This window comes from Chiloscyllium punctatum, chromosome 30, assembly GCF_047496795.1.
Source record: "Chiloscyllium punctatum isolate Juve2018m chromosome 30, sChiPun1.3, whole genome shotgun sequence".
Classification (NCBI taxonomy): Eukaryota; Metazoa; Chordata; class Chondrichthyes; order Orectolobiformes; family Hemiscylliidae; genus Chiloscyllium; species Chiloscyllium punctatum.
In genome coordinates this window covers 23451970-23477841 of record NC_092768.1, presented here as the reverse complement: position 1 = coordinate 23477841, position 25872 = coordinate 23451970, and the positions used below count along the sequence as shown (strand labels likewise).

The 25872-nt window shown below is 45.5% G+C and overlaps 2 protein-coding genes across 2 annotated transcripts in view; one reads left to right on the top strand and one right to left on the bottom strand.

Moving 5' to 3' along the window:
- Positions 1–25872, bottom strand: part of LOC140455111 (butyrophilin subfamily 3 member A2-like) — a 307710-nt gene that overhangs the window by 196355 nt on the left and 85483 nt on the right. The window lies entirely within an intron of this gene.
- Positions 1–25872, top strand: part of LOC140455283 (butyrophilin subfamily 1 member A1-like) — a 98178-nt gene that overhangs the window by 22332 nt on the left and 49974 nt on the right. The window contains exons 2-3 of the mRNA XM_072550028.1: positions 2858–2943; positions 24391–24735. Coding sequence (XP_072406129.1) covers positions 2886–2943; positions 24391–24735 — 403 coding nt within the window. The 5' untranslated portion in view covers positions 2858–2885. The remainder of the gene's footprint in view (positions 1–2857; positions 2944–24390; positions 24736–25872) is intronic.

The window sequence follows — 25872 nt, the reverse complement described above, 5'->3', positions numbered from 1 at the left end:
CCTCCCAGTCTGTTACACAGTGACACTGACCTGGTGCACACTCCTCCCAGTCTGTTACACAGTGACACTGACCTGGTGCACACTCCTCCCAGTCTGTTACACAGTGACACTGATCTGGTGCACACTCCTCCCAGTCTGTTACACTATGACACTGACCTGGTGCACACTCCTCCCAGTCTGTTACACAGTGATACTGACCTGCCCCACACTCCTCCCAGTCTGTTACACAGTGACACTGACCTGGTGCACACCCCTCCCAGTCTGTTACACAGTGATACTGACCTGGTGCACACTCCTCCCAGTCTGTTACACAGTGACACTGACCTGGAACACACTCCTCCCAGTCTGTTACACAGTGATACTGACCTGCCCCACACTCCTCCCAGTCTGTTACACAGTGATACTGACCTGCCCCACACTCCTCCCAGTCTGTTACACAGTGACACTGACCTGGTGCACACCCCTCCCAGTCTGTTACACAGTGACACTGACCTGCCGCACACTCCTCCCAGTCTGTTACACAGTGATACTGACCTGCCGCATACTCCTCCCAGTCTGTTACACAGTGACACTGACCTGGTGCACACTCCTCCCAGTCTGTTACACAGTGACACTGACCTGGTGCACACTCCTCCCATTCTGTTACACAGTGACACTGACCTGGTGCACACTCCTCCCAGTCTGTTACACTATGACACTGACCTGGTGCACACTCCTCCCAGTCTGTTACACAGTGACACTGACCTGGTGCACACTCCTCCCAGTCTGTTACACAATGACACTGACCTGGTGCACACTCCTCCCAGTCTGTTACACAGTGACACTGACCTGGTGCACACTCCTCCCAGTCTGTTACACAGTGACACTGACCTGCCGCACACTCCTCCCAGTCTGTTACACTGTGACACTGACCAACCGCACACTCCTCCCAGTCTGTTACACAGTGATACTGACCTGCCCCACACTCCTCCCAGTCTGTTACACAGTGACACTGACCTGGTGCACACCCCTCCCAGTCTGTTACACAGTGACACTGACCTGGTGCACACTCCTCCCAGTCTGTTACACAGTGACACTGACCTGCCACACACTCCTCCCAGTCTGTTACACTGTGACACTGACCAACCGCACACTCCTCCCAGTCTGTTACACAGTGATACTGACCTGCCCCACACTCCTCCCAGTCTGTTACACAGTGATACTGACCTGCCCCACACTCCTCCCAGTCTGTTACACACTGACACTGACCTGCTGCACACTCCTCCCAGTCTGTTACACAGTGACACTGACCTGCCGCATACTCCTCCCAGTCTGTTACACAGTGACACTGACCTGGTGCACACTCCTCCCAGTCTGTTACACAGTGACACTGACCTGCTGCACACTCCTCCCAGTCTGTTACACAGTGACACTGACCTGGTGCACACTCCTCCCAGTCTGTTACATAGTGACACTGACCTGGTGCATACTCCTCCCAGTCTGTTACACAGTGACACTGACCTGGTGCACACTCCTCCCAGTCTGTTACACGGTGACACTGACCTGGTGCACACTCCTCCCAGTCTGTTACACAGTGACACTGACCTGCCCCACACTCCTCCCAGTCTGTTACACAGTGACACTGACCTGCTGCACACTCCTCCCAGTCTGTTACACAGTGACACTGACCTGCCGCACACTCCTCCCAGTCTGTTACACAGTGACACTGACCTGGTGCACACTCCTCCCAGTCTGTTACACAGTGACACTGACCTGGTGCACACTCCTCCCAGTCTGTTACACAGTGACACTGATCTGGTGCACACTCCTCCCAGTCTGTTACACTATGACACTGACCTGGTGCACACTCCTCCCAGTCTGTTACACAGTGATACTGACCTGCCCCACACTCCTCCCAGTCTGTTACACAGTGACACTGACCTGGTGCACACCCCTCCCAGTCTGTTACACAGTGATACTGACCTGGTGCACACTCCTCCCAGTCTGTTACACAGTGACACTGACCTGGAACACACTCCTCCCAGTCTGTTACACAGTGATACTGACCTGCCCCACACTCCTCCCAGTCTGTTACACAGTGATACTGACCTGCCCCACACTCCTCCCAGTCTGTTACACAGTGACACTGACCTGGTGCACACCCCTCCCAGTCTGTTACACAGTGACACTGACCTGCCGCACACTCCTCCCAGTCTGTTACACAGTGATACTGACCTGGTGCATACTCCTCCCAGTCTGTTACACAGTGACACTGACCTGGTGCACACTCCTCCCAGTCTGTTACACAGTGACACTGACCTGGTGCACACTCCTCCCAGTTACTATCCTGGTATTACTCCAACAGCAGTAGCAGAGTAGGTTTCTTTTTCGAATTCTCTCTCCTGTTAACCCATAGCTGATCTTTTCAAAGGGTTTGACGAACTTATGGATGATTGGGTTCAGTCAGGAAAATCTTAGGTAATATGTTTTGATCCATTGACATGGCCACTGCAGATTCTAAAGGCCCACTGACCAATCTCCATTCCTCAGTTTCTCAGGTCTTTGTGGGCACCCAACCCTGAGGGTAACAATGACAACGCAGTGAGTAGCATTCATATCAAACATCATGTCTTGGCTCATCTTAGTCTAGGATCGTTATTCAGGTGCTTGTCCATCATGGTAGTTTATCGAAGATTCCTGAGACATCACTCACAGTATTTAAAGAATTAGAAAGGACAGGAACAATAACACACAAATATTAGCAAACATAACGTTGGTGGAAGTGTTGTACGACTCAGTTAACAATGATCTGAGTGCAATGTTGATGTAACATGAGATTGGTGACAAATAAAGAGACAATCACTGCTCTCCCTATCAGGCAATTCTTCTTCTGCTGAGATCTGAAGATGACAGATGTTCACCACATAGTGCTGCTCCTGCTTGTGATTCTGGACTCAGTGAACGGTAAGGATCATTGTAACCTGACCAATACAATTACCAGTCACCCTCCAGTGCTGTTACTTGCACTGATTCAGACAGTCCGTTCTGTTTTTAATGTCCAGGTTTTCAACAAGTCACAGAACAATGTCCTCGTCACTGATTTACAGCCATTCTGAGTTATTGTCATTTTTATTAAATGACTCTGGTGTTATTTTACAACGGAGATTTGAGGATTTTTACTTCATAATTCTGGTCATTTTTCTGTGAATTATTAGATGAGATTTGTATCAAGAGACAATTTCATTTCTGCAATACTGGGGAGTTTGTTCTGTTACCAATGCTGGAGTAATGAACATTCACATTATTTTCTCATTTGATAGATATAATAAACATTGTGTAAATTGAAGTTATATTCTCTTTAGATGATTCATCTACGTCAAGTTTTCATCAAAGATGCACATCAATACTTGACTTTCAGAAATGTACCAGCTTGATTCTATCCTCAGGTGACTGAATGTGTGGAGTTTGCACATCCTCCCCTTGTCTGCATGGGTTTCCTCCAGGTGCTGCCCTTCCTCCCACAGTCCAAAGATGTGCAGGCTTGGTGGACTCACCATGAGAACTGCAGGGTTACAAGGAGAGGGAAGGGAGATAGGTCAGGGTGGGGTGCTCTTCAGAGGGGTATGATGGACCAAATGGCCTGCTTCCACACTATGATTTTGTAATTCATGAGAAAGCAACTGAAACTAACAATCCGACAGGAAAATAATGTGATCCTTGTTCATAAGTCACTAAAAGTCTACATACAGATGCAGCAAGCAGTTAGGAAAGCAAATGGTATGTTGGCTTTCATCGCAAGTGGATTTGAGTTCAAAAGTAAAGATATCTTGCTGCAGGTGAATAAAGCCTTGCTGTGACCTCGCCTGGATTACTGTATCCAGTTTTGGTCCTTTATCCAACGACAGACATACTTGTCATAGAGGGCATTCCCTTGGTACCCAGTTTCGTGAGGAAGGAGGAAGGAGTGTACTCTGGGTCATTTACAAAAGTTGCCACAAAACTGAAGTAGTCTGAAGAAAATTGGCCTTTGTTCATCCAGAGTTTGTTCAAGGTGTAGTCATGTCTTTCAGAGGAGCAGTTAGATAACTGTGACAGAGTAAAGATAGCTTTTCTCAATGTCAGTAAGGTGATTCTTGCAGATAAACATTCAGAAATTTGTGAAGGAAACATGGACAGATTTATGTGGAATTTCTTGTGAGGAGCAGTATTTCTTTTCTTTTCTTCAGTCAGTGGACCAATGAGCATGTTTAATAAAAATAAAGCTTCGCACAATATTCATTGGTTGTTCAGAAAAATAATTCAGAGTTAAAAATGCACCTTTTGTCTGTGTACAATAGAGGCAGAGCATGAGAGAGAGAGAGAGAGAGAGAGAGAGGACAGGAAAGGCCCCAAGTCCTGGTCACTAGGACAGGAGAACGGGGCTCCGCTAAGGTGTTGCATTGAGCTAACTGACTTTGTGTTTGTGTCTCCTGGAACATTTTCAGACATCACCTCAGTTGAATTAATATCGAAGTAGGTGTCAGTTCTGTTGTAAGATGGCGGTAGTGTAACAGGGTTGTGCCCAGCTCTTGCCCTGCTGTCATCTGCTTTCCCTCTTTGTGTTACTTTTACTTCTGCTCTTTTTGTTTCACTTTATTTTCCTTTTGTTTTGGTCTTTTGTTTCTTCTCTTCTGTGGCAGTTGGTTGGCAGCACCGGCACTGCTGCCTCACAGCGCCAGAGACCCGGGTTCAATTCCCGCCTCAGGCGACTGACTGTGTGGAGTTTGCACATTCTCCCCGTGTCTGCGTGGGTTTCCTCCGGGTGCTCCGGTTTCCTCCCACAGTCCAAAGATGAGCAGGTCAGGTGAATTGGTCATGCTAAATTGCCCGTAGTGTTAGGTAAGGGGTAGATGTAGGGGTATGGGTGGGTTGCGCTTCGGCGGGGCGGTGTGGACTTGTTGGGCCGAAGGGCCTGTTTCCACACTGGAAGTAATCTAATCTAAACAGCGAGAGCAGGCTATATGTGGAGTAGCAGACCTCCTGGAGATAGGATGTAACGGCAGCGAGAATGTTCTCCCAGTGAGAGGAGGCCAGCGGCTTTGAGTGCATTTGCCTGCCATTCGGGGCCAATGGCAGCAGCAATGAGGTCATTCTCCAGGGGTTTGGGGCCAATGGCAGCAGCAATGGGGTCATTCTCCAGGGGTTTGGGGCCAATGGCAGCAGCAATGAGGTCATTCTCCAGGGGTTTGGGGCCAAGGGCAGCAGCAATGAGGTCATTCTCGAAGGGTTTGGGGCCAATGGCAGCAGCAATGAGGTCATTCTCCAGGGGTTTGGGGCCAATGGCAGCAGCAATGAGGTCATTCTCAAGGGGTTCGGGGCCAATGGCAGCAGCAATGAGATCATTCTCCAGGTGAATGGGGTCAATGGCAGCAACAGGGAGGTCATTCTCCAGGGGTTTGGGGTCAATGGCAGCAACAATGAGGTCATTCTCTAAAGGTTTGGGGCCAATGGCAGCAGCAATGGGGTCATTCTCCAGGAGTTTGGAGCCAATGGCAGCAGCAGTGAGGTCATTCTCAGGGGGTTTGGAGCCAATGGCAGCAGCAATGAGGTCATTCTCCAGGGGTTTGGGGCCAACGGCAGCAGCAATGAGGTCATTCTCCAGGGGTTTGGGGCCAATGGCAGCAGCAATGAGGTCATTCTCCAGGGGTTTGGGGCCAATGGCAGCAGCAATGAGGTCATTCTCCAGGTTAATGGGGTCAATGGCAGCAACAGGGAGGTCATTCTCCAGGGGTTTGGGGCCAACGGCAGCAGCAATGAGGTCATTCTCCAGGGGTTTGGGGCCAATGGCAGCAGCAATGAGGTCATTCTCCAGGGGTTTGGAGCCAACGGCAGCAACAGCTGCAGCAAAGCTCCTCCAGTGATTGGGGAGGGCAGTGTTGGTGGCAGCAGACTGTTCAAGATGGCAGAGCCAAGGACTCTTTGTTGTTGGGTCAGTCTGGGTTCAGCTGCATCAGTGAAGTGGGCTTGTTGGGGAAGAGATGGCTCCTAAAGTGGGGCAACTTCTCAGTTGGTGGGGTCCGGCACAAACAGCATCGCAGTGGAGGTCTCTCCTGAGGCTGGGTGCTGGCATGGACTGGGTCAGAAAGACTGATGCTCTGAACTTTTTATTACTTCATTTTTCTCATTTATTGCTATGATTGAAATGCTGGACTGTTCATTTCCTTACTTTGCTGATTTATTTTCTAAGATTTTAATCTTAAGTATCTGTACCTAGGTACCTTTGTACCTAAGATGGTGCTATAATGCAGTAACAGTAAACTTTTCATTGCACACATTTGAGTACACGTGATAATAAAGTTCATTCAAATTCAGTTCGGAAGCAAGTTGCCTCACGACTTGTGTTTTCCTCCTCACCTGGCCTGGTGTTGGGATAGGTTCTTATGGAAGAAGGAGAAGGGGAGGGTAGAGCTTTGGATAGGCAGTGTTATTGACCAGACCAAACACCCTCAAACTATTTTAAGAAGGGAGCTGAGATCCTAAGTGTTTCTTATTTTAAAGGCAGATGTGGAGTATGTATTCCAGATGTGATGCAACTGGTCACATTACTCGATGTTAAGCGAAACACAATTTATTTAAACAGTGTAGTTAAAATACAAAAGAAGTTTTAATTTAGAACAACAACAATTGTATGGGAGATGGGTTGGGAAGTGTATCTGGGCTTCATTTGTTTGGGGTGAAGCAGAACTCCTGTGTTGTAGGGGAGGGAGGAGGAGCCAGGGCCAGTATGTTGGATGGGGGTATGCCAGGCCTGTGTGTTGGATGGGGGTAAGCCAGGCCTGTGTGTTGGATGGGGGTAAGCCAGGCCTGTGTGTTGGATGGGGGTAAGCCAGGCCTGTGTGTTGGATGGGGGTAAGCCAGGCCTGTGTGTTGGATGGGGGGTAAGACAGGCCTGTGTGTTGGATGGGGGTATGCCAGGCCTGTGTGTTGAATGGGGGTAAAACAGGCCTGTGTGTTGAATGGGGGTAAGCCAGGCCTGTGTGTTGGATGGGGGTATGCCAGGCCTGTGTGTTGGATGGGGGTAAGCCAGGCCTGTGTGTTGGATGGGGGTAAGCCAGGCCTGTGTGTTGGATGGGGGTAAGCCAGGCCTGTGTGTTGGATGGGGGGTAAGCCAGGCCTGTGTGTTGGATGGGGGGTAAGACAGGCCTGTGTGTTGGATGGGGGTATGCCAGGCCTGTGTGTTGAATGGGGGTAAAACAGGCCTGTGTGTTGAATGGGGGTAAGCCAGGCCTGTGTGTTGGATGGGGGTAAGCCAGGCCTGTGTGTTGGATGGGGGGTAATCCAGGCCTGTGTGTTGGATGGGGGTTTGCCAGGCCTGTGTGTTGGATGGGGGTAAGCCAGGCCTGTGTGTTGGATGGGGGGTAATCCAGGCCTGTGTGTTGGATGGGGGTTTGCCAGGCCTGTGTGTTGGATGGGGGTAAACCAGGCCTGTGTGTTGGATGGGGGTAAACCAGGCCTGTGTGTTGGATGGGGGTAAACCAGGCCTGTGTGTTGGATGGGGGTATGCCAGGCCTGTGTGTTGGATGGGGGGGAAGCCAGGCCTGTGTGTTGGATGGGGGTAATCCAGGCCTGTGTGTTGGATGGGGGTAAGCCAGGCCTGTGTGTTGGATGGGGGGTAAGCCAGGCCTGTGTGTTGGATGGGGGGTAATCCAGGCCTGTGTGTTGAATGGGGGTAAGACAGGCCTGTGTGTTGAATGGGGGTAAGACAGGCCTGTGTGTTGGATGGGGGGTAAGCCAGGCCTGTGTGTTGGATGGGGGGTAATCCAGGCCTGTGTGTTGGATGGGGGTAAGACAGGCCTGTGTGTTGGATGGGGGTAAGCCAGGCCTGTGTGTTGGATGGGGGGTAAGACAGGCCTGTGTGTTGGATGGGGGGTAATCCAGGCCTGTGTGTTGGATGGGGGTAAAACAGGCCTGTGTGTTGGATGGGGGGTAATCCAGGCCTGTGTGTTGGATGGGGGTAAGCCAGGCCTGTGTGTTGGATGGGGGTAAGACAGGCCTGTGTGTTGGATGGGGGGTAATCCAGGCCTGTGTGTTGGATGGGGGTAAACCAGGCCTGTGTGTTGGATGGGGGTAAGCCAGGCCTGTGTGTTGAATGGGGGTAAAACAGGCCTGTGTGTTGGATGGGGGGTAATCCAGGCCTGTGTGTTGGATGGGGGTATGCCAGGCCTGTGTGTTGAATGGGGGTAAGACAGGCCTGTGTGTTGGATGGGGGTATGCCAGGCCTGTGTGTTGAATGGGGGTAAAACAGGCCTGTGTGTTGGATGGGGGGTAATCCAGGCCTGTGTGTTGGATGGGGGTAAGCCAGGCCTGTGTGTTGGATGGGGGTAATCCAGGCATGTGTGTTGGATGGGGGTAATCCAGGCATGTGTGTTGTCCAGTTGGGAAACAGGAGTTACAATTACTCTTCCCAAAGGATCTGAAAATTTTAGGAAAATAGGAGGTAGCTCTGATATTTCACATCCATGTTTTGTTCCAAACCCCTTTGGAAAGTACACTGACCCTCAAGCCCCACTGTGGCTGGGGGGTTATCACAAAAATAAAATCAAAATGCTCCAAGTGCCCAGTTTTCCTTCCTGATGGACTCATGCTAACGGTTAATACTGACTGGGTTCCTGTTCTTCACAAGAGCTGCTACTTATTACAAATAACTAAGTATTAATCGCAAGCAGGATAAAACTAAAATTGTCAATAAATTGAAACTCTATGCACCTTTTAAACCCCTACACACACAAACAGACGGACACAGGCAAACCAAAACCGAGCGAGTTCTGGATGGGAGAGTTGTTATCTCTGGTTTGTTACCCATGCATGTCATAGCGAGACAAGGAATAGGGAGAGATATCAGCAAAACACGTGGCTGCAAGGATGGTGCAGGAGGAAGGGTTTCAGGGACTTGGATAATTAGGGCTCATTCTGAGGAAGGTGGGACCTGTACAAACAGGACAGTCTTCATTCAAACCAGAGAAGTACTAATATCCTGGGTAGGAAATTTGTGGTGCTTTTCGGATGGGTTTAAACTAGCGCAGAAGGGGGATGGGAACCGGAGGTGTAGTTACAGTGCAGAGGAGGATGAGAGTAGGGAGGGCATGGACAGGATTTCATGGTCACAGGAATGTGCTGGCAAACGACAAGCTGGTTTGATGTGTGTCTACTTCAACGCCAGATGTATCCGAAATAAAGTAGGTGAGATTGCAGCATGAATAGGTACCTGGGACTTCGATGTTGTGGCCATTTCGGAGACATAGATACAGCAGGGTCTGGAATGGATGTTACAGGTTCCAGGGTTTAATCTTTCACTGAGAACAGGGAAGGCGGTAAAAGAGGGGGAGGTGTGGCCTTGTTAGTCAAGGACAGTATAAGGTGGCTGAAAGAATGTTTGACGAGGACTCGTCTACAGAGGTAGTGTGCGCTGAGGTTAAAAACTGGAGAGGAGAGGTCACACTGCTTAGAGTTTTTTATAGGCCTCCGCAGAAATCCAGGGAGGTGGAGGAGAGAATTAGCAAAATGATTCTGGATAGGACTGAAAGGAACAGGGTGGTCATTATGGGGGACTTTAACTTCCCCAACATTGACTGGAACTCTAGTATGTCAGATGGATCAGTTCTTGGCTAATGTGTGCAGGAGGGTTCCTGACACAGTATTTCAAAGGGCTGACAAGAGTGGGGGCCATGCTTGATCTGATACTTGGTAATGAACCAGGCCAGGTGTTTGATTTAGAGAGAGGAACCAACATTCGGTTACGTTTAGTTTCAAAAGTTTTCGATGGGGCAAGGACAATTAGAATGCAATTAGGCAAGACTTAGGATGCATAGAATGGGGTAGCAAAGTTGAGGGGATGGGGACAATCAAAATGTGGAGCTGGTTTAAGAAACAGAGATTGTGTGTCCTTGATAGGTATGTCCTTGTCAGGCAGGGAGGAAGGGATAAGGTTCGGGAACCATGGTTTACGAAAGACATTGCATCTCTTGTTAAGTGGAAGAAGGAGGTTTTTGTGAAGTTGAGAAGAGACGGTTTAGATGAGGGTTACAAATCAGCTGGGGAGGATTTAAAGAGAGAGTTAAGAAGAGCAAGGAGAGGATATGAGCAATCTTGAGCCGGTGGAATAAAGGAGAACCCTCAAGTTTTCTACAGGTATGTGAGGCATAAAAGGACGACGAGAGTAGGAATAGGGCCAGTCAAAGACAGAAGTAAAAAGTTGTGTGTGGACCCTGTAGAGATTGGAGAGGTGCTAAACAAACATTTCTCATAGCTTTTCACTCAGGAAAAGGAGAATATTGTAAAGGAGAAGAATGAGATCAGGGATATTACACTAGAAAGGGTTGAGGTTAGTGAGGAAGAGGTGTTATCAATTCTAGAAGGAGTGAAAGTAGACAAGTTCCCTGTGCTGGATGGGATTTATCTGAGGATTCTCTGGGAAGCTAGGGAGGAGATATTGGAGCCTTCGGCCTTGATCTTTGAGTCGTCATTGTGGACAGGTTTAGTACCAGAGGAATGGAGGACTGAAAATGTGCCCTTGTTCAAGAAGGGCATAGAGATGACCCAGGTAATTATAGACCAGTGAGCCTTACGTCTGTTGTAGAAAAAGATTTGGAAAGGATTATAAGAGATAGGATTTATAATCATCCAGCAAGCAACAATTTGATTGCAGATAGTCAACATGGATTCATCAAGGACAGGTCATGTCTCACAAACCTCATTGAGTTGTTTGAGAAGGTGACCAAGCAGTTGGATGAGACTTGGGCAATTGACGTGGACTTCAATAAAGCCTTTGATGAAGTTCCACATGGTAGGCTGTTGAAGAAAATGCAGAGGCATTGGGTTGAGTGTGATTGAGCAGTTTGGATTCGGAACTGGCTTTCTGTAAGAGGATGAATGGTGTTTGATGGAAAATATTCAGCCTAGAGTCCAGTTACTGGTGGTGTGCCACAAGGATCTGTTTTGGGACCACTGCTATTTGTCATTTTTATAAATGACTTGTACGCAGGCATGGGTCAGTAAGTTTGCAGATCACACTAAAGTCGGTGGAGTGGTGGACAGTGTGGAAGAATGTATGTTGCAGGGAGACTTGGATCAACTGCAGAATTGGGCTGAGAGGTGGCAAATGGAGTTCAATTCAAATAAATGTAAGTTGGTTCACTTTGGGAAGAAAAACAGGAAGGCAGAAAACTGGGTGAATGGAAAGATTCTTGGTAATGTGGACGTGCAAAGAGATCTTGGAGTCCATGTACAAAGACCCCTGAAAGTTGCCACCCAGGTTGATAGTCCTGTTAAGAAGGCAAACGGTGTGTTAGGTTTTATTGGTCGAGGGATTGTGTTCCGGAGCCGCAATGCTGCAGCTGTACAAAATGCTAGCGCAGCCACACTTGGAATATTTTGTACAGTTCGGGTCGCCCATTACAGAAAGGATGGGGAAGCATTGGAAAAGGTGCAAAGGGGATTTACCAGGATGTTGCCTGGTCTGGAGGGAAGGCCTTATGAGAAAAGGCTGAGAGACTTGAGTCTATTCACATTGGAGCGAAAAAGGCTAAAAGGGGATTTGATAGAGACATAGAAGATGATTAGAGATTAGATAGGGTAGGTAGTGAAAGTCTTTTTCCTTGGATGACGGTGTCACCTTGTACGAGGGGGCATAGCTACAGATGTCAGAGACAGATTCTTTACTCAGAGAGTGGTAAGGGCATGGAATGGCCTGCCTGCCAATATAGTTAACTCAGCCACATTAGGGGCATTTAAACAGTCCTTGGATAAGCACAAGGATGATGATGGGATAGTGTAGGGGGATGGGCTTAGATTAGTTCACAGGTTGGCGTAACATTGAGGGCTGAAGGGCCTGTTCTGCACTGTATTGTTCTATATTCGAAGAAATGAGAATGGGGAAACATCGTCCAATAGCACCAGTCCACAGGATTTGATGAGATTTTCCTTTGCTTTCCAAGATCTTCTTTTCTCTGATCTACTTTTTGGATTCTTTCATTACTTTCCAGGTGTTGTAAGGCCAGATCAGGGAAGGATGGCAAATTTGCTCCCTTAAAGGACATGAGTGATTCCAATGGAGTTACAGAACAGTAAACATTTAGTTCTGGGTTCAGCAATTGCTGAACCCAGACAAGAAGAGGTGATATGATGGGGAATATCTTCCTGGGTTTCACCTCATAATAGCAAGTACACAGAAGCCACGTGATTGCCAGCAATTAGCAGTGATGTTCCTGACAAGGGGAACGAGGTGTTTCAGACAGAATTGGTGAGGTGTCTAAATCTATGAACAAGATGTTTCTATGGAAATGGTGGAATCTTTTCTTCTACCTCTTGTTGCAGTTTTGCCCTAATTTATCTAATTTAGCAGATGGCTTTCATAAATTAAAATAAAAGCATTAATTCGGGTGAAGTGTATGAAGTGAATATTGTAATATTACACACATGGTCTCACTGTCACACACTCACACACATTAGGTACAAATAATAATGGAACGATCGTAGATACAATTAAACGAGTCTGAATATTGTCATGATCACTGGTTTTCCATGGAGCAGGCCGATAATTTCCCACAATGGGTTCCATGTCTACTACTGGAGTCAGATGTTTGCAGAGTGAAATGTTCACAGCAGGTTGTGAAGTGTTTTGATATTGAATAAGGATGTAATATTGTTAATTATATATCACATGTATATCAGATTGTATACAGCCTTTAGTAACAGAAACAAGTCAGCCAGGTTACCTTCGTAACAAACAAAGATCTAGGCTAATGCAAACAAACCTAACTAAGTGATGATGATAAGCAAAAGCTTGAACCTTGCAATAAGTACCACTATCCATTGAATCACACATGTGCGTACATACACACACACAAACGCACATGTGCACACACAAGCACACACACACATGCCCACACAAGCTCACACACATACATTGCAACGATTAACTCACTGTCTGAATCCCCAGAGCCTGTCTTCCATCAGCAAGGCACAAGTTAGGAATGTGATGGAATACCCCCCAGCCTGCCAGGATGAGAGCAGCTCCAACAGCAGTCAAGAAGATTGACCCCATCCAGGATAAGGCACTATCACAGCTGAATGCATTCGCTTCCTTCTCCATCAACATTTAGTAAGCAGTTGTATACATCATCTACAAGATGCGTTGCAGAAATTCACCAAAGCTCCTCAGACAGTACTTTCCAAACCCACATCTAGAAAGACAAAGATCGGAAATAAATGGGGCCACCACCATCTGCAAATTCCCCTCCAAGGAACTTCCTGTCCTGACTTGGGAACATATCGCTGTTCTGTCACTGTCACTGAGTCAAAGTCCTGGGACGTTCTCTCCAGTGGCCTTGGAGGACTGCTGTAGCATGTCGACATGATTCAAGAAGGCAACTCACTACTACCACCACCACCTTCTCAAAGACAACTAGCGATGGACCATAAATCCTGGCCCAGCCAGCAATGCTCACACCCTAGAAATGATTTATTTAAATGTCGGGATAAAAATATAAACACTCTGCAGAGTATTTTCTTGGCCACGTCCAGCTAAATTTTGAAAACTGAATTACTCACAGATTGTCCCAAATGCTGATCTGTTGTCAGAGTCACTGTTAGCATTGGGATTTCTTTCTCAGCCAATCATAGCTTCTGGCTTTTAACTGCAGACAGTACAAGTGGCTCTGAACTCTTCCTGAGAACCTTCCACTTGCAGTGCTGTGGGCTTCCAGTGGGTTCTCAACTCCCACAGTTTCATGAGATGTTTCAGAGATTGAGTGAGGAAAGGCTGTTGTTATCATGGCCAGTCATCTCAGACTCTGTGAAAAACCCAGTCGCTTCATTACACCCACAAACTGGGTCCTGTGATCTTTGAAACTCCAGTCCCACAGCTCATGGACTTTCCAAGTGCAACACTTACTCCCACTGCATCCAGTCTGCTTTACTGCAGAGAAAGTTCTTTCCAAGATTGTCCAGGATGTGTTTTTATTTTCTCCAGTCGATGATATTTTTAATTAATATTTCAGATAATAAATTAAGAAACATTTAAAACGTCACCAATGTATTGTCTGATACCTTGCCAAGCTGGATGAGAGTATTGTTCCATGGGTCTGCTGATATCCTCCGGTCCAGTTATACTTCCACAGCGTGTCGATGGGTTGTGAATACACGTGACCCAGATTCAGGAATACCCTGATCCTGGGGATTCTCAGAGGTGCCTGGATGATATTGCTGTGAAAAGTCTGATAAACCAAACAGTGGCACTGTAGACAGGATTGGCGAGGTCACTAACGCTTTTTGGGAAAATGTTACGAGTGTTGAGGTAGCAACTGTGGCTGCATGCAGCTTGGGAAGAAATAGCTTTTGGGATTGTGGTGACTTTGTCTGACCCACCAATGATCAAAGGCACTTACACAAGAACGGATAAAGTTAAAGTTAGACTCAGTAATGGTGACGATGAAATGATTGCTGATGCTTTAAAAATCTGTCTCATTCACAAATGCCCTGGAAAACCAAGTGAATAAAAATAGAAATAATTGGAGAAACTCAGCAGGTCTGGCTGATCTGTGGGGAGTAAAAACATGTTTCAAGTCCAGTGACCTTTGCTCAGAACTGGTGAATACTGAATCATCAAGAGGCAAAAGTGAGGGTAGGTGGGAAATAAACACAAAAAATACCACCAGAGAAGAAGCACCAGTGAAACTCGAGGGAGTGAAGGCCTGTTACTGAGCGGCTGCATCCGAGGATATTAAAAAGAATAGTTGGAGAGATAGAAGGTGCACTGACAGTAATCTTTCAAATATCCTTAGACTTGGAAAAGTTCTGGAAGATTGTAATACGGCAAATTTAACAGCCTTATTCAAAATAGGAAAGAGACAGAAAGTGGTAACTTTGGCCAGCTCGCTCAGCATTTGTTACTGAGAAAATATTAGAGTCTCCTGTAAAGAGTGTGATAGTGAAACATTTAGAAATACATAAGATGACCAAACAGAGTTAGCATGGCTTCATGAAGGGGAAATCATACCTGACCAATTTATTAGAATTCATTGAGGATATAACAAGCAGAATAGATAAAGGGGAAGGAGTGGATGTGATATATTTTGGATTTCCAAAAGGAATTCAAAAAGCTGTTGCAGGGAGATAGATTATTGAGGATTCTTACACCCCGTGTTCCTTCACACAAGTCATTTTTATTTCGAGTTCTTCTCCCATGTGTAGGAAAAGCCAGAGACCACCCCGAATTTGGTCTTCACATGGGGCACAGTTGCCCTGTTAATAGTCAGCTGAATTCGGAGGTCAATGATGCTCTGAGTTCCCCAGTGAAATACAACATTTATACCCTTTGTGTTACAATAATATCATGCAGCATGAATGTCATTGTTTGCCACGTCTTCCTCATCTATACATCCAATCCAGTAAACATGCAATTAATGATTGACAACTCTATGGATAGCTCTAGGTCCTCCTATAATCTCATGATGTCTACCAGATGTCTTTGGGATTTTACAGTGCTTCTGGAAGTTATTGTCCTCCCCAGACATTTGCCAACTGCAGTGCATCATTTACCAATAACCTGAATAGTTGCTTTTCCCAAAGAACTCTTCCAAATTCTGTACTATGTATGGTAGATTAGGAAATACATTAATTTCTACCAATTGTTATGAAGTCTTTAAAATCAACTCTAATTTAAAGTTCCTGTGACACAGCTGATAAATTGAGAACAACCCCTTTCTCACTTCAACCTGAGAGATCAAACAACAGTCCCTCTGACTTGCAACAGCAGGTTATGACCTTTACACGCTAATTTGGTCTTTTCCCTTCTCATTCTACAGTTGCCTGAACAGATAAAAATACTATCAGATATTCACAGAAACCTGATTAACAACACTATTGTTTCTTTCGATAGTATATCTGTATATCTAATATATCTGTACAGAGACTATAAGGCTAGCTGTGAGAATCTGCTGTGTATAATTGTCAAACCATTTCAGCCATGTTATGTTATCGAAAAAAGTTCCAGGCAGCCATCTTTTCAGCTGAGTCATGGTCTGCTCCAACAAAACCTTCACATGTCAGGCTGTTCATGAGATAAGAGCCCATAGTGTTGGGGTTAGTACATTAGAATGGATAGAGAATTGCTTGTCCCACCTTTTTGACAAATTGGATATGTATCCGTCTTTGTAACTGCATTGACTTTGTGACAGTCCACACATAACCGCTGGGTACATCTGGTTTTGGCACCATGACTATGGGTGAGCTCCAGTCACTGTAACTTATTTTGAATATGTCATCTTGGAGCATGGATTCAATCTCCTTCTGAACCTGTGCCAACTTCACAGGGTTATGCCGATAAGGACGTTGCTGAATTGGAACAGCATCCTCAAATCTACATCATGCACAATTAGGTTAGTACTTCCCAGTTTTGTCTGTAAATCTCCCCATGTCACAATAGTAACTCTTTCAGGTCATTTCGATTTTCCTCAGGAAGTTAACTCAATAATATATCCCAATCTTTGCCAACTTCCTCATTGTCCAATTTGATTTGAGGAATGTCCAATTCAGAATCCTCTGAGCTTGGTTCTTCCTTCAGTGTTGTAATCATTCATAGCTTCTCCTCTTGCTTTCCTTCCCCGTCAAAATACCTTTTCAGCATATTCACATGGCACACTCTCTGTGAGATTTCTTCCTGTCTGAAATCCCTATCAAGTAGTTCACTTCATTCAATTTCCTTTTGATTTGATAAGGTCCACTAAACCTTGCTTTTCAGTGCTCACCTGTTACTGGAAGTAACACCAATACCTTATCCCCAATGACAAAATTGTGAGTTTTTGATTTCTTGTCTGCTTCCTGTTTCATTGCATGCTGTGAGACTTTTAAATACTGTCTATGCAAACTCCCAGCTCTCTTTAATCATTCTCTACAATTTGACACATAGTCCAAATGTGTGGTCTCTGAATTCTCACTTCGTAATTTCTCCTGAATCAATTTTAACGGTCCTCTTACTTCATGCCCTAAAAGCTAATTCAAATGGACTGAATTTGGTCGATTCATTTGCTGCATCTCTGATCGCAAAAAGTACAAATGGAATTCCCTTATCCCAACCATCTGGCTAATCCTGACTGTCAGCCCTCAACATGGTCTTTAACGTTTGGTGCCATCTCTCTTGTACTCCCTGCGATTCTGGATGGTTCACAGTCAGTTTGAACTGTTTTATTCCGAATCTGTCCATGACTTCCTTGAATAGTTTGGATGTGAAGTTTGATCCTTGATCTGACTGTATCTCCATTGGCAGTCAGTATCAAGGAAAAAAATTGATTAATTCCTCTACAATCCTTTAGCTGTGATAATAGGACGGTCTCTGGAATTCTGGTCGATACATCATTATTGTTAATAAATACTGATTCGCACTTTCTGTTTGAGGTAGGGGACCTACACAATCAATCAAGACTCTTGTAAAAGGTTCCTCAAATGCTGAATTGGTATTAAAGGTGTACATTTTATTACTGCCTGTGGTTTTCCAGTTACCTGACATATATCAACCCCACCACCATATAGCCCAACATTTCAACTCCCCCTCTCACTCTGCCAAGGACATCCAGGTCCTGGGCCTCCTCCACTGCCACTCCCTCACCACCCGACACCTGGAGGAAGAACGCCTCATCTTCCCCCTCGGAACACTCCAACCCCAGGGCATCAATGTGGACTTCACCAGTTTCCTCATTTCCTCATTCCCCCACCTCACCCCAGTTCCAACCTTCCAGCTCAGCACCATCCTCATGACCTGTCCTACCTGCCAATCTCCCTTCCCACCTATCTGATCCACCCTCCTCTCTGACGTATCACCTCCATCCCCACCCCCATCCACCTATTGTACTCTTTGCTACCTTCTCCCCAGCCCCACCCACCCTCCCATTTATCTCTCCACCCTGGAGGCACCCTGCCTTTAGTCCTGATGAAGGGCTTTTGCCTGAAATGTCGAGTTTCCTGCTCCTTGGATGCCGCCTGACCTGCTGTGCTTTTCCAGCACCACTCTAATCTAGACTGACATGTATGACATGTCTGGCAAAATTCAACTGCATCCTTGCACAGACCAGGCCAGTAAAAATGTATTTGTATTTTAGCCTATGTTTTCCTCACTCCTAAATGACCTCCAAGTGGTATCTTAGATTACAAAGCTTGGATATCAAACCTACAGCTCAGTGAGCAAACCTACACCCTAAATCTCACCCTGAGCTACAAACCTTGCAAAAACCTATGGGTGCAGCACGCTACAACTTGCCCGAAGATGGGAAAGGAATGCCATCCGAGAGAGTTCCACCCTCAAACAACTGTACTTCCTGCATGAATGTTTGAGAAAACAGGTACTGCCAAAATGTCTTCAATACAAACCGCTGATAAAAACACCTCAAGCCAGAAGTTTAACAGAATGAAACGGCCGCAGAATGCTCTGAGAACTAATCAATGACCCCACCACATACTCCGAAAATACAACCGGGAAATTGCGCGCCAAAAACCGTTATTCAAACAAGCAACAAATCAAGAATGGACAGACACGGTAGAACGAGGCATAAACACCAAACAACGACAAACACAGATAAAGAAAAATCGGGACCTGAAGAAAAAACTTGACAAACTCACAAACAAAGACAAAACTGATAACACAGGGGCATGGACCAAGAACTTAACAGACCAAACCCTATCGGACACAGAAAAAGCAGTACTCGTAAAAGGACTAAATTTCAATTACCGAGACACTGACAAGAAGGATTTCCTCATGGCATTAGAAACCACACTGAAGGACAACAAACTCACAGAAGAAACACAACAAACAATCAGACAGACAGTTGCACCTACTCTGTGCTGAGAGAGGGAAGGAAACAAACTGAACACACAAGAAAAGAAAGCCCTAGAAAACCTCAAAAAAGACAAAACCATCGTTATATTACCTGCAGACAAAGGTCGGCTCACAGTCATCCTGAACAGAAGGGACTACATAGAGAAAGCCAATACACTACTCGCAGACACCAACACCTACCAACATGTGGCGATAGACCCAACCCCACAACTAGGAAACAAAATTACATATCTCCCAAGAAAATTACACAATTCTGGACAACTAAACAAGACGGAATTCCAGAAAATGAAACCAGATGGGACCAACACCCCACGGTTCTACGGACTACCAAAAATCCATATACCAGGAGACCCCCCTCAGACCCATAATCTCACCAGCCGGAACACCAACTTACAGACTGGCCAAAGAACTATACGCAAGACTGAAATACCTAGTAGAAGAGTCACAGCACTCAATCCACTCCACCTAGGAATTCCTAAAAATCATCAAAAACACCAAAGTAGAGGAAGACGAAACAATGATCTCATTCGACATAACAGCACTGTTCACCTCCATCAACATCGATCTGGCAAAGGAAACACTCACCACACTTTTAGAAGAGACCATCACACACACCCCAACCACCATCAATCACATTACCAATGAAAACATCATGAAACTAGTGGACCTGTGCCTCACCACCCACTTCACTTTCAACAACATAATCTACAAACAAACCAACGGCACACCCATGGGATCTCCGCTATCAGGACTCATAGCAGAAGCGGTAATGCAAAGACTAGAACAAACAGCCCTACCAGCCATCAAACCAAAAATCTGGGTCCGCTACATAGATGACACCTTTGTCATCACAAAACGAAACAAGATAGAAGAGACATTTAACATCACCAACAACACCCTCACAGGCATAAAGTTCACCAAGGAGGAAGAAACTGACAACAAACTCGCATTCCTGGACGTCACAGTAGAAAGAAAGGACAAGGGAGAATTACAAACCTGCTTATACAGAAAACCGACAAACACTGACCAAATACTCAACTACACCAGCAACCATCCCAACACACACAAACGAAGCTGTATCAGAACACTATTCCAACGAGCCACCACACACTGCAGCACAGACGAACTTCGGAAAACAGAGGAGAACCACCTATACAACGTATTCAAGAAGAATGGATACTCAAAAAATACAGTCCGCAGATTTCTCAAGAACAAACCATGACAAGCAGACAAAACACAGCCAGAAACCTTAACCACCTTACCATACATCAAAGAAGTTTCAGAAATGACAGCCAGACTACTAAGACCCCTTGGAATCCTAGTAGCACACAAACCCACTAACACTCTCAAACAAAAACTAACAAACTTAAAAGACCCAGTACAACCCATGGAAAAAACCAACATCATCTACAAAATTCCATGCAAGGACTGCGACAAACACTACATAGGACAAACAGGAAAAAAGTTAGCCACCAGGATACACGAACACCAGCTAGCTACAAACAGACACGACCCTCTCTCCCTCATACCTCTACACACGGATGAAAAAAACCACCATTTCGACTGGGCCAACACATCTATCCTGGGACAGGCTAAGCAAAGACATGCCAGAGAATTCATAGAGGCCTGGCACTCCAACCACAACGCCATAAACAAGCACATAGATCTAGATGCCATCTATCAACCCCTCAGAAAACAAACAGGAAATGACATCACCACAAACCCCAGGAACACCATCCTGGAGAAAGATATAAATAGAAAACAGGAGACAACAGCTTCACTTCACTTGGCGGTGGCCACTGATGATGTTACCTAGCCAGGTAATGAAACATCTAGATATCAAACCTACAGCTCAGCGAGCAAACCTACACCCTAAACCCCCCTTAGATTACCTACACAGGCCATTTGGCATAACAACTCCACATCGACCCTCCGAAGAGTAACCCACCCATACCCACTTCCATACATCTACCCCTGACTAATACACCTAACACTATGGGCAATTTCACATGGCCAATTCACCTGACCTGTACATCTTTGGACTGTTGGAGGAAACTGGAGGAAACCAATGCAGACACGGGGAGAATGTGCAAGCTCCACACAGACAGTCAACTGAGGTGGGAATTGAACCTGGGTCCCTGGCACTATGAGTTTCAATGCCCCCGTGCCACCACTCATGTGACACTCGCAATACCTTTCAATACCCCACTGGCAAAACAATCTGATGAATGTCTGCCCATTTCTCATCTGCTTGAATATGTGATGGTCTCCATTTCCACATTATGACATCATTTTGCAGGTAATAACTTGCAGGGATACATTCTGACTACTTCATGCTCTATGCACAGCAGGTCAGGCAGCATCCGAGAAGCAGGAGAATTGACCTTTCGAGCGAAAGTTCTTGATTCCTGATAAAGAGTTTATGCTCAAAACATCAATTCTTCTGCTCCTCGGATGCTGCCTGACCTGCTGTGCTTTTCCAGCATCACACTCTTGACTGTGATATCTCCAGCACCTGCAGTCCTCACTTTCTCCTCCTTTATGGTCTATGCCTTTTTACACAACTGCTTTAAATTTTTATCTTTTCTGCCATCACTCAATGAGCTCAGCAGAGTCAGAGCTAAAGATACTTGCATGTTTACCTGTTTGCTCCTGTTCTGAACCACTTATTTAATCGAAAACAGTCTCTACTAATGTACTTCAGCTTCCTGATCTGTGCCCTTTGACCTCTCCTGCTTCAGCTTGTGACACTGTGATCTTGTTACTACACAATCAGGGGAGATTCCTGGATAAACATCCTGCATTGCTTCAGTTGCCTGCGTCTCCACTGGCTTTTCAACTAGAGTAGGCAGCACGCCTACTGGTGAATCAGCGATATCATTCGCAAGAACAAATTGTATTCCTGGAGCTGAGAGTTTGTCCAGTACTCCTACCACAAATTCTACACTCTTCTGGAAGCATCCAGGAGAGTTTTCTCGAGCAGTATGTCAATAGTCCAACGAGGGAAGAGGCCGTATTGGATCTGGGACTGGGGAATGAGCCAGGACAGGTGGGAGAAGTTGTGGTAGGGGATTTATTTGGAAACAGTGACCACAATTCTGTAAGTTTAGAATACTCGTAGATAAAGATGAGAGTGGTCCGAAGGGAAGAGTAAAAAACTGAGCCAAGGGCCAATTGTATCAAAATTAGGCAGGAGCTGGGAAATGTGGATTGGGCACAGCTATTTGAAGGAAAGTCCACATTTGAGATGTGGGAGGTTTTCAAAGATAGGTTAGTGGTAGTGCAGGATAGGCATGTCCCATTGAAGGCAAAGGATAGGAAGGGCAAGATTCATGAACCGTGGATGACAGGAGGAATTGTACGTACATAAGGTCTAGGCAGCTAAGAACAGAACAGGCCCTGGAGGAATATCGGAAGAGTAGGACAAATCTTAAACGAGGAATCAAGCGAGCTAAAAGGGGTCATGAGATAACTTTATTGAGCAGAATTAAGGAAAATCCCAAGGCCTTTTATTCTTATATAAGAAGCAAGCAGGTAACTAGAGAAAGGATTGGTCCACTAAAGGATAACGAAGGAAGGCTGTGTGCCGAATCTGAGAGAATGGGTGAGATTCTGAATGATTACTTTGCATCAGTGTTCACTGAGGAGAGAAACATGATGAATCTTGAGATTAGAGATAGCAGTTTGATTAGTCTGCATCGCTTTGACATAAGTAGAGAAAGTGTGTTGGGTAGGCTAGAGGTTATTAAGGTGGACAAATCCCCAGGACCGAATGGGATCTATCCCAGGTTGCTGAGGGAGGTGAAAGAGGAAATAGCTGGGGCCCTGACAGATATATTTGTGGTATTCTTAAATACAGGTGAGGTGCCGGAGGACTGGAAGGTTGCTCATGTTGTTGCCTTGTACAAGAAGGATAGTAGGGAGAACCCGGGTCTCTCACAGCGCCAGAGACCCCGGTTCAATTCCCGCCTCTGGCAACTGTCTGTGTGGAGTTTGCACATTCTCCCCTTTTCTGCATGTGTTTCCTCCAGGTGCTCCGGTTTCCTCCCACAGTCCACACATGTGCAGGTTTGGTGAATTGGCCATGCTAAATTGCCAGTAGTGTTAGGTGAAGGGGTAAATCTAGAGGAATGGGTCTGGGTGGGTTGCTGTTCGGAGGGCCGGTGTGGACATGTTGGGCCGAAGGGCCTGTTTCCACGCTGAAAGTAATCTAATCTAAATCCAAAAAAAAACATGAAAGCCGAAGGTATTATCAGTTTCGGGGTAAACAAAAAGGGCTCCGATAAGTCATTCACCCTTCACCAACTCAGACCCTCTGGAACCTGAGCTATTTCACAACCTCTCTGAAAAAAATGAAGGGCGCAGTAACTTTGAGAAAATCAAGGACCAGCTCTGAGAAAAAAGACCAGCTCTGAGATAAAGGACCAGCTCTGAGGAAAGGACAGGCTCTGAGATAAAGGACCAGCTCTGAGAAAAAGGACCAGTTCTGAGGAAAGGACAGGCTCTGAGATAAAGGACCAGTTCTGAGGAAAGGACAGGCTCTGAGATAAAGGACCAGCTCTGAGATAAAGGACCAGCTCTGAGATAAAGGACCAGTTCTGAGATAAAGGACCAGCTCTGAGAAAAAGGACCAGCTCTGAGATAAAGGACCAGCTCTGAGATAAAGGACCAGCTCTGAGAAAAGGACCAGCTCTGAGAAAAAGGAGCAGGTCATGACAAAAGGAATCATGGGATATGGTGATGTTGTGGGAAAGAGGTATTGATGTAGAATGCATTCTATGATCTAGTGAAATAGTCGAGCCGCCAAATGGCTGCCTTAAGTTCCTGTTTCATTAGTTCTCATTGATGTAAGTTTTAACTTTGATTGCTGCAGTAATGAGTTAAAATGTAAAATCTTGTTCATTTGTTCATTCTTTTGAGGTAATTTGTGGATTTTTCTCTTGATAGGAATCATGACATGGGACTTTACATGGAATATTGACATGTATATATAAGGTCATAGAATCCCTACCGTGTGGAAACAGGCCCTTTGGCCCAACAGGTCCACACTGCCACTCTAAAGAGTAAGCCACCTAGACCCATTCCCCCACCCTCATATCCTATATTTACCCCTGATTAATGCACCTAACCTACACATCCCTGAACACTTGGGGCAATTTAGCATGGCCAATTCACCGAACTTGCACATCTTTGGACTGTGGGAGGAAACTGGAGACACAGGGAGAATGTGCAAACTCCACACAGACAGTTGCCTAAGGCTAGAATTGAACCCGGGTCCCTGGTGCTGTGAGGCAGCAGTGCTAACCACTGAGCCACTGTGCCGTAAAAGTTACAAATTAAAACATTCCGCAGAAATATTCCAAATTAACTACTACTTGATGGTTTAAAATCAGAATCGAAAACTTAATGAATTCAAGTTCATTCGCAAATGCAGTTCTGAAAGAATTTTATATTGTAGGGCAGTGTATATTTTAGAAAATCAGCTGTTTTCAATGTAATTTTGTTCTGAGTACAGAATTTTATGTTTTATTGTTGTTGTTCACTAGGTCAATTCCTTGTTGGACCTGGTGAACCGATTGAAACCACTGTGGGTGAAGATGCTCTATTGGAATGCCAGCTTGTGCCAGCTATATCTGCCAGCAACATGTTGGTCAAGTGGTTTAAATCAGGCCTTGATTCCCCAGTTCACGTGTACAGCCATGGGGGAGATGATGTTGCTGCTCAGCACAGGAAATACAGAGGGAGGACTGAACTGTTGAAAAATGAACTGACCAAAGGAGCCATTTCTCTTCGAGTAAAGAAGACAACAGTTTTTGATGGAGGGGAATACAGATGTCGAGTTGATAGCGGAACCTTTTCTGAAGAAACTGCGGTCAGACTGAATGTCGCAAGTTTGTACATTCAGTAATATTTCTGTCTTCTAACACCCAGTTTAAATTATTTAATATTTTAATATTCAGCAATTAAATTAACATTTGTTATACATAAATATGAAATAAGGCATGGAAATAGACTATCTCCATCTCCATTCCTGTTCTAGATATTCTCATTTGTCCCTGGGTATTGTTATTTGTCATGGTTGTGAGAGTTAGGTCTTTGAGATCTTGCTGTCCAGCTATTGTACAGGAACCAGTTTCAAAGAAGCAGGGCTGGTTGCATATGCAGGGCTAAATTATGTGTGATTATCTGTCATAGGCACTTTTGTAAAGCATTTCATACTGAAACCTGAGCTTTATACAGGGTTTATAAAATGAAGAATACAAGGTCAAGGTTTTTTGTTAAACCCATACAGGACTGTTCAACCCCACCGTGATGTTGATATCCAATATTCTGACCACCCAAAGATTGTAGGGAATCTTTTCTATCTAATAAACAGTGTGGAAACAGGCCCTTTGGCCCAACAAGACCACACCAGCCCTCTGAAGAGTAACCCACCCAGACCCATTCCTCTACATTTGCCCCTGACTAATGTACCTAACAAACCCACCAACACACTAAAACAGCAGCTAATGAACTTGAAAGACCCTAAGCAGACAACAAGCAAAACTAATGTCATTCACAAAATACTGTGCAAAAACTGTAACAAACACTACATTGGACAAGCAGGCAGAAAACTAGCCACCAGGATACGTGAACATCAACTAGCCACAAAACAACATGAGCCTCTCTCACTAGTATCCTTACAAACAGATAAGGAAGGACACCACTTCGACTGGGACAACACATCAATCCCAGGACCAGCCAAACAGAGACACGCATGAGAATTCCTAGAAGCATGGCATTCCAACTGGAACTCTATCAACAAACACATTGAGTTTGACTCCACCTACCACCCCTTAAGAAAAAGAACAGGAAGTGACATCACCACAGGAAGTGACACCATCAACCCAAAGAAACCCAAACATATAAATAGAAAGCAGGAATGATGGACAGCGCTTGACTTGGAGGCCCATTGAAGATGTTACCTCGACAGTGAGGAAATGTCTGGAAATGAACCTTCCAGCTCAGTGAGCGAACCTACATGCAGA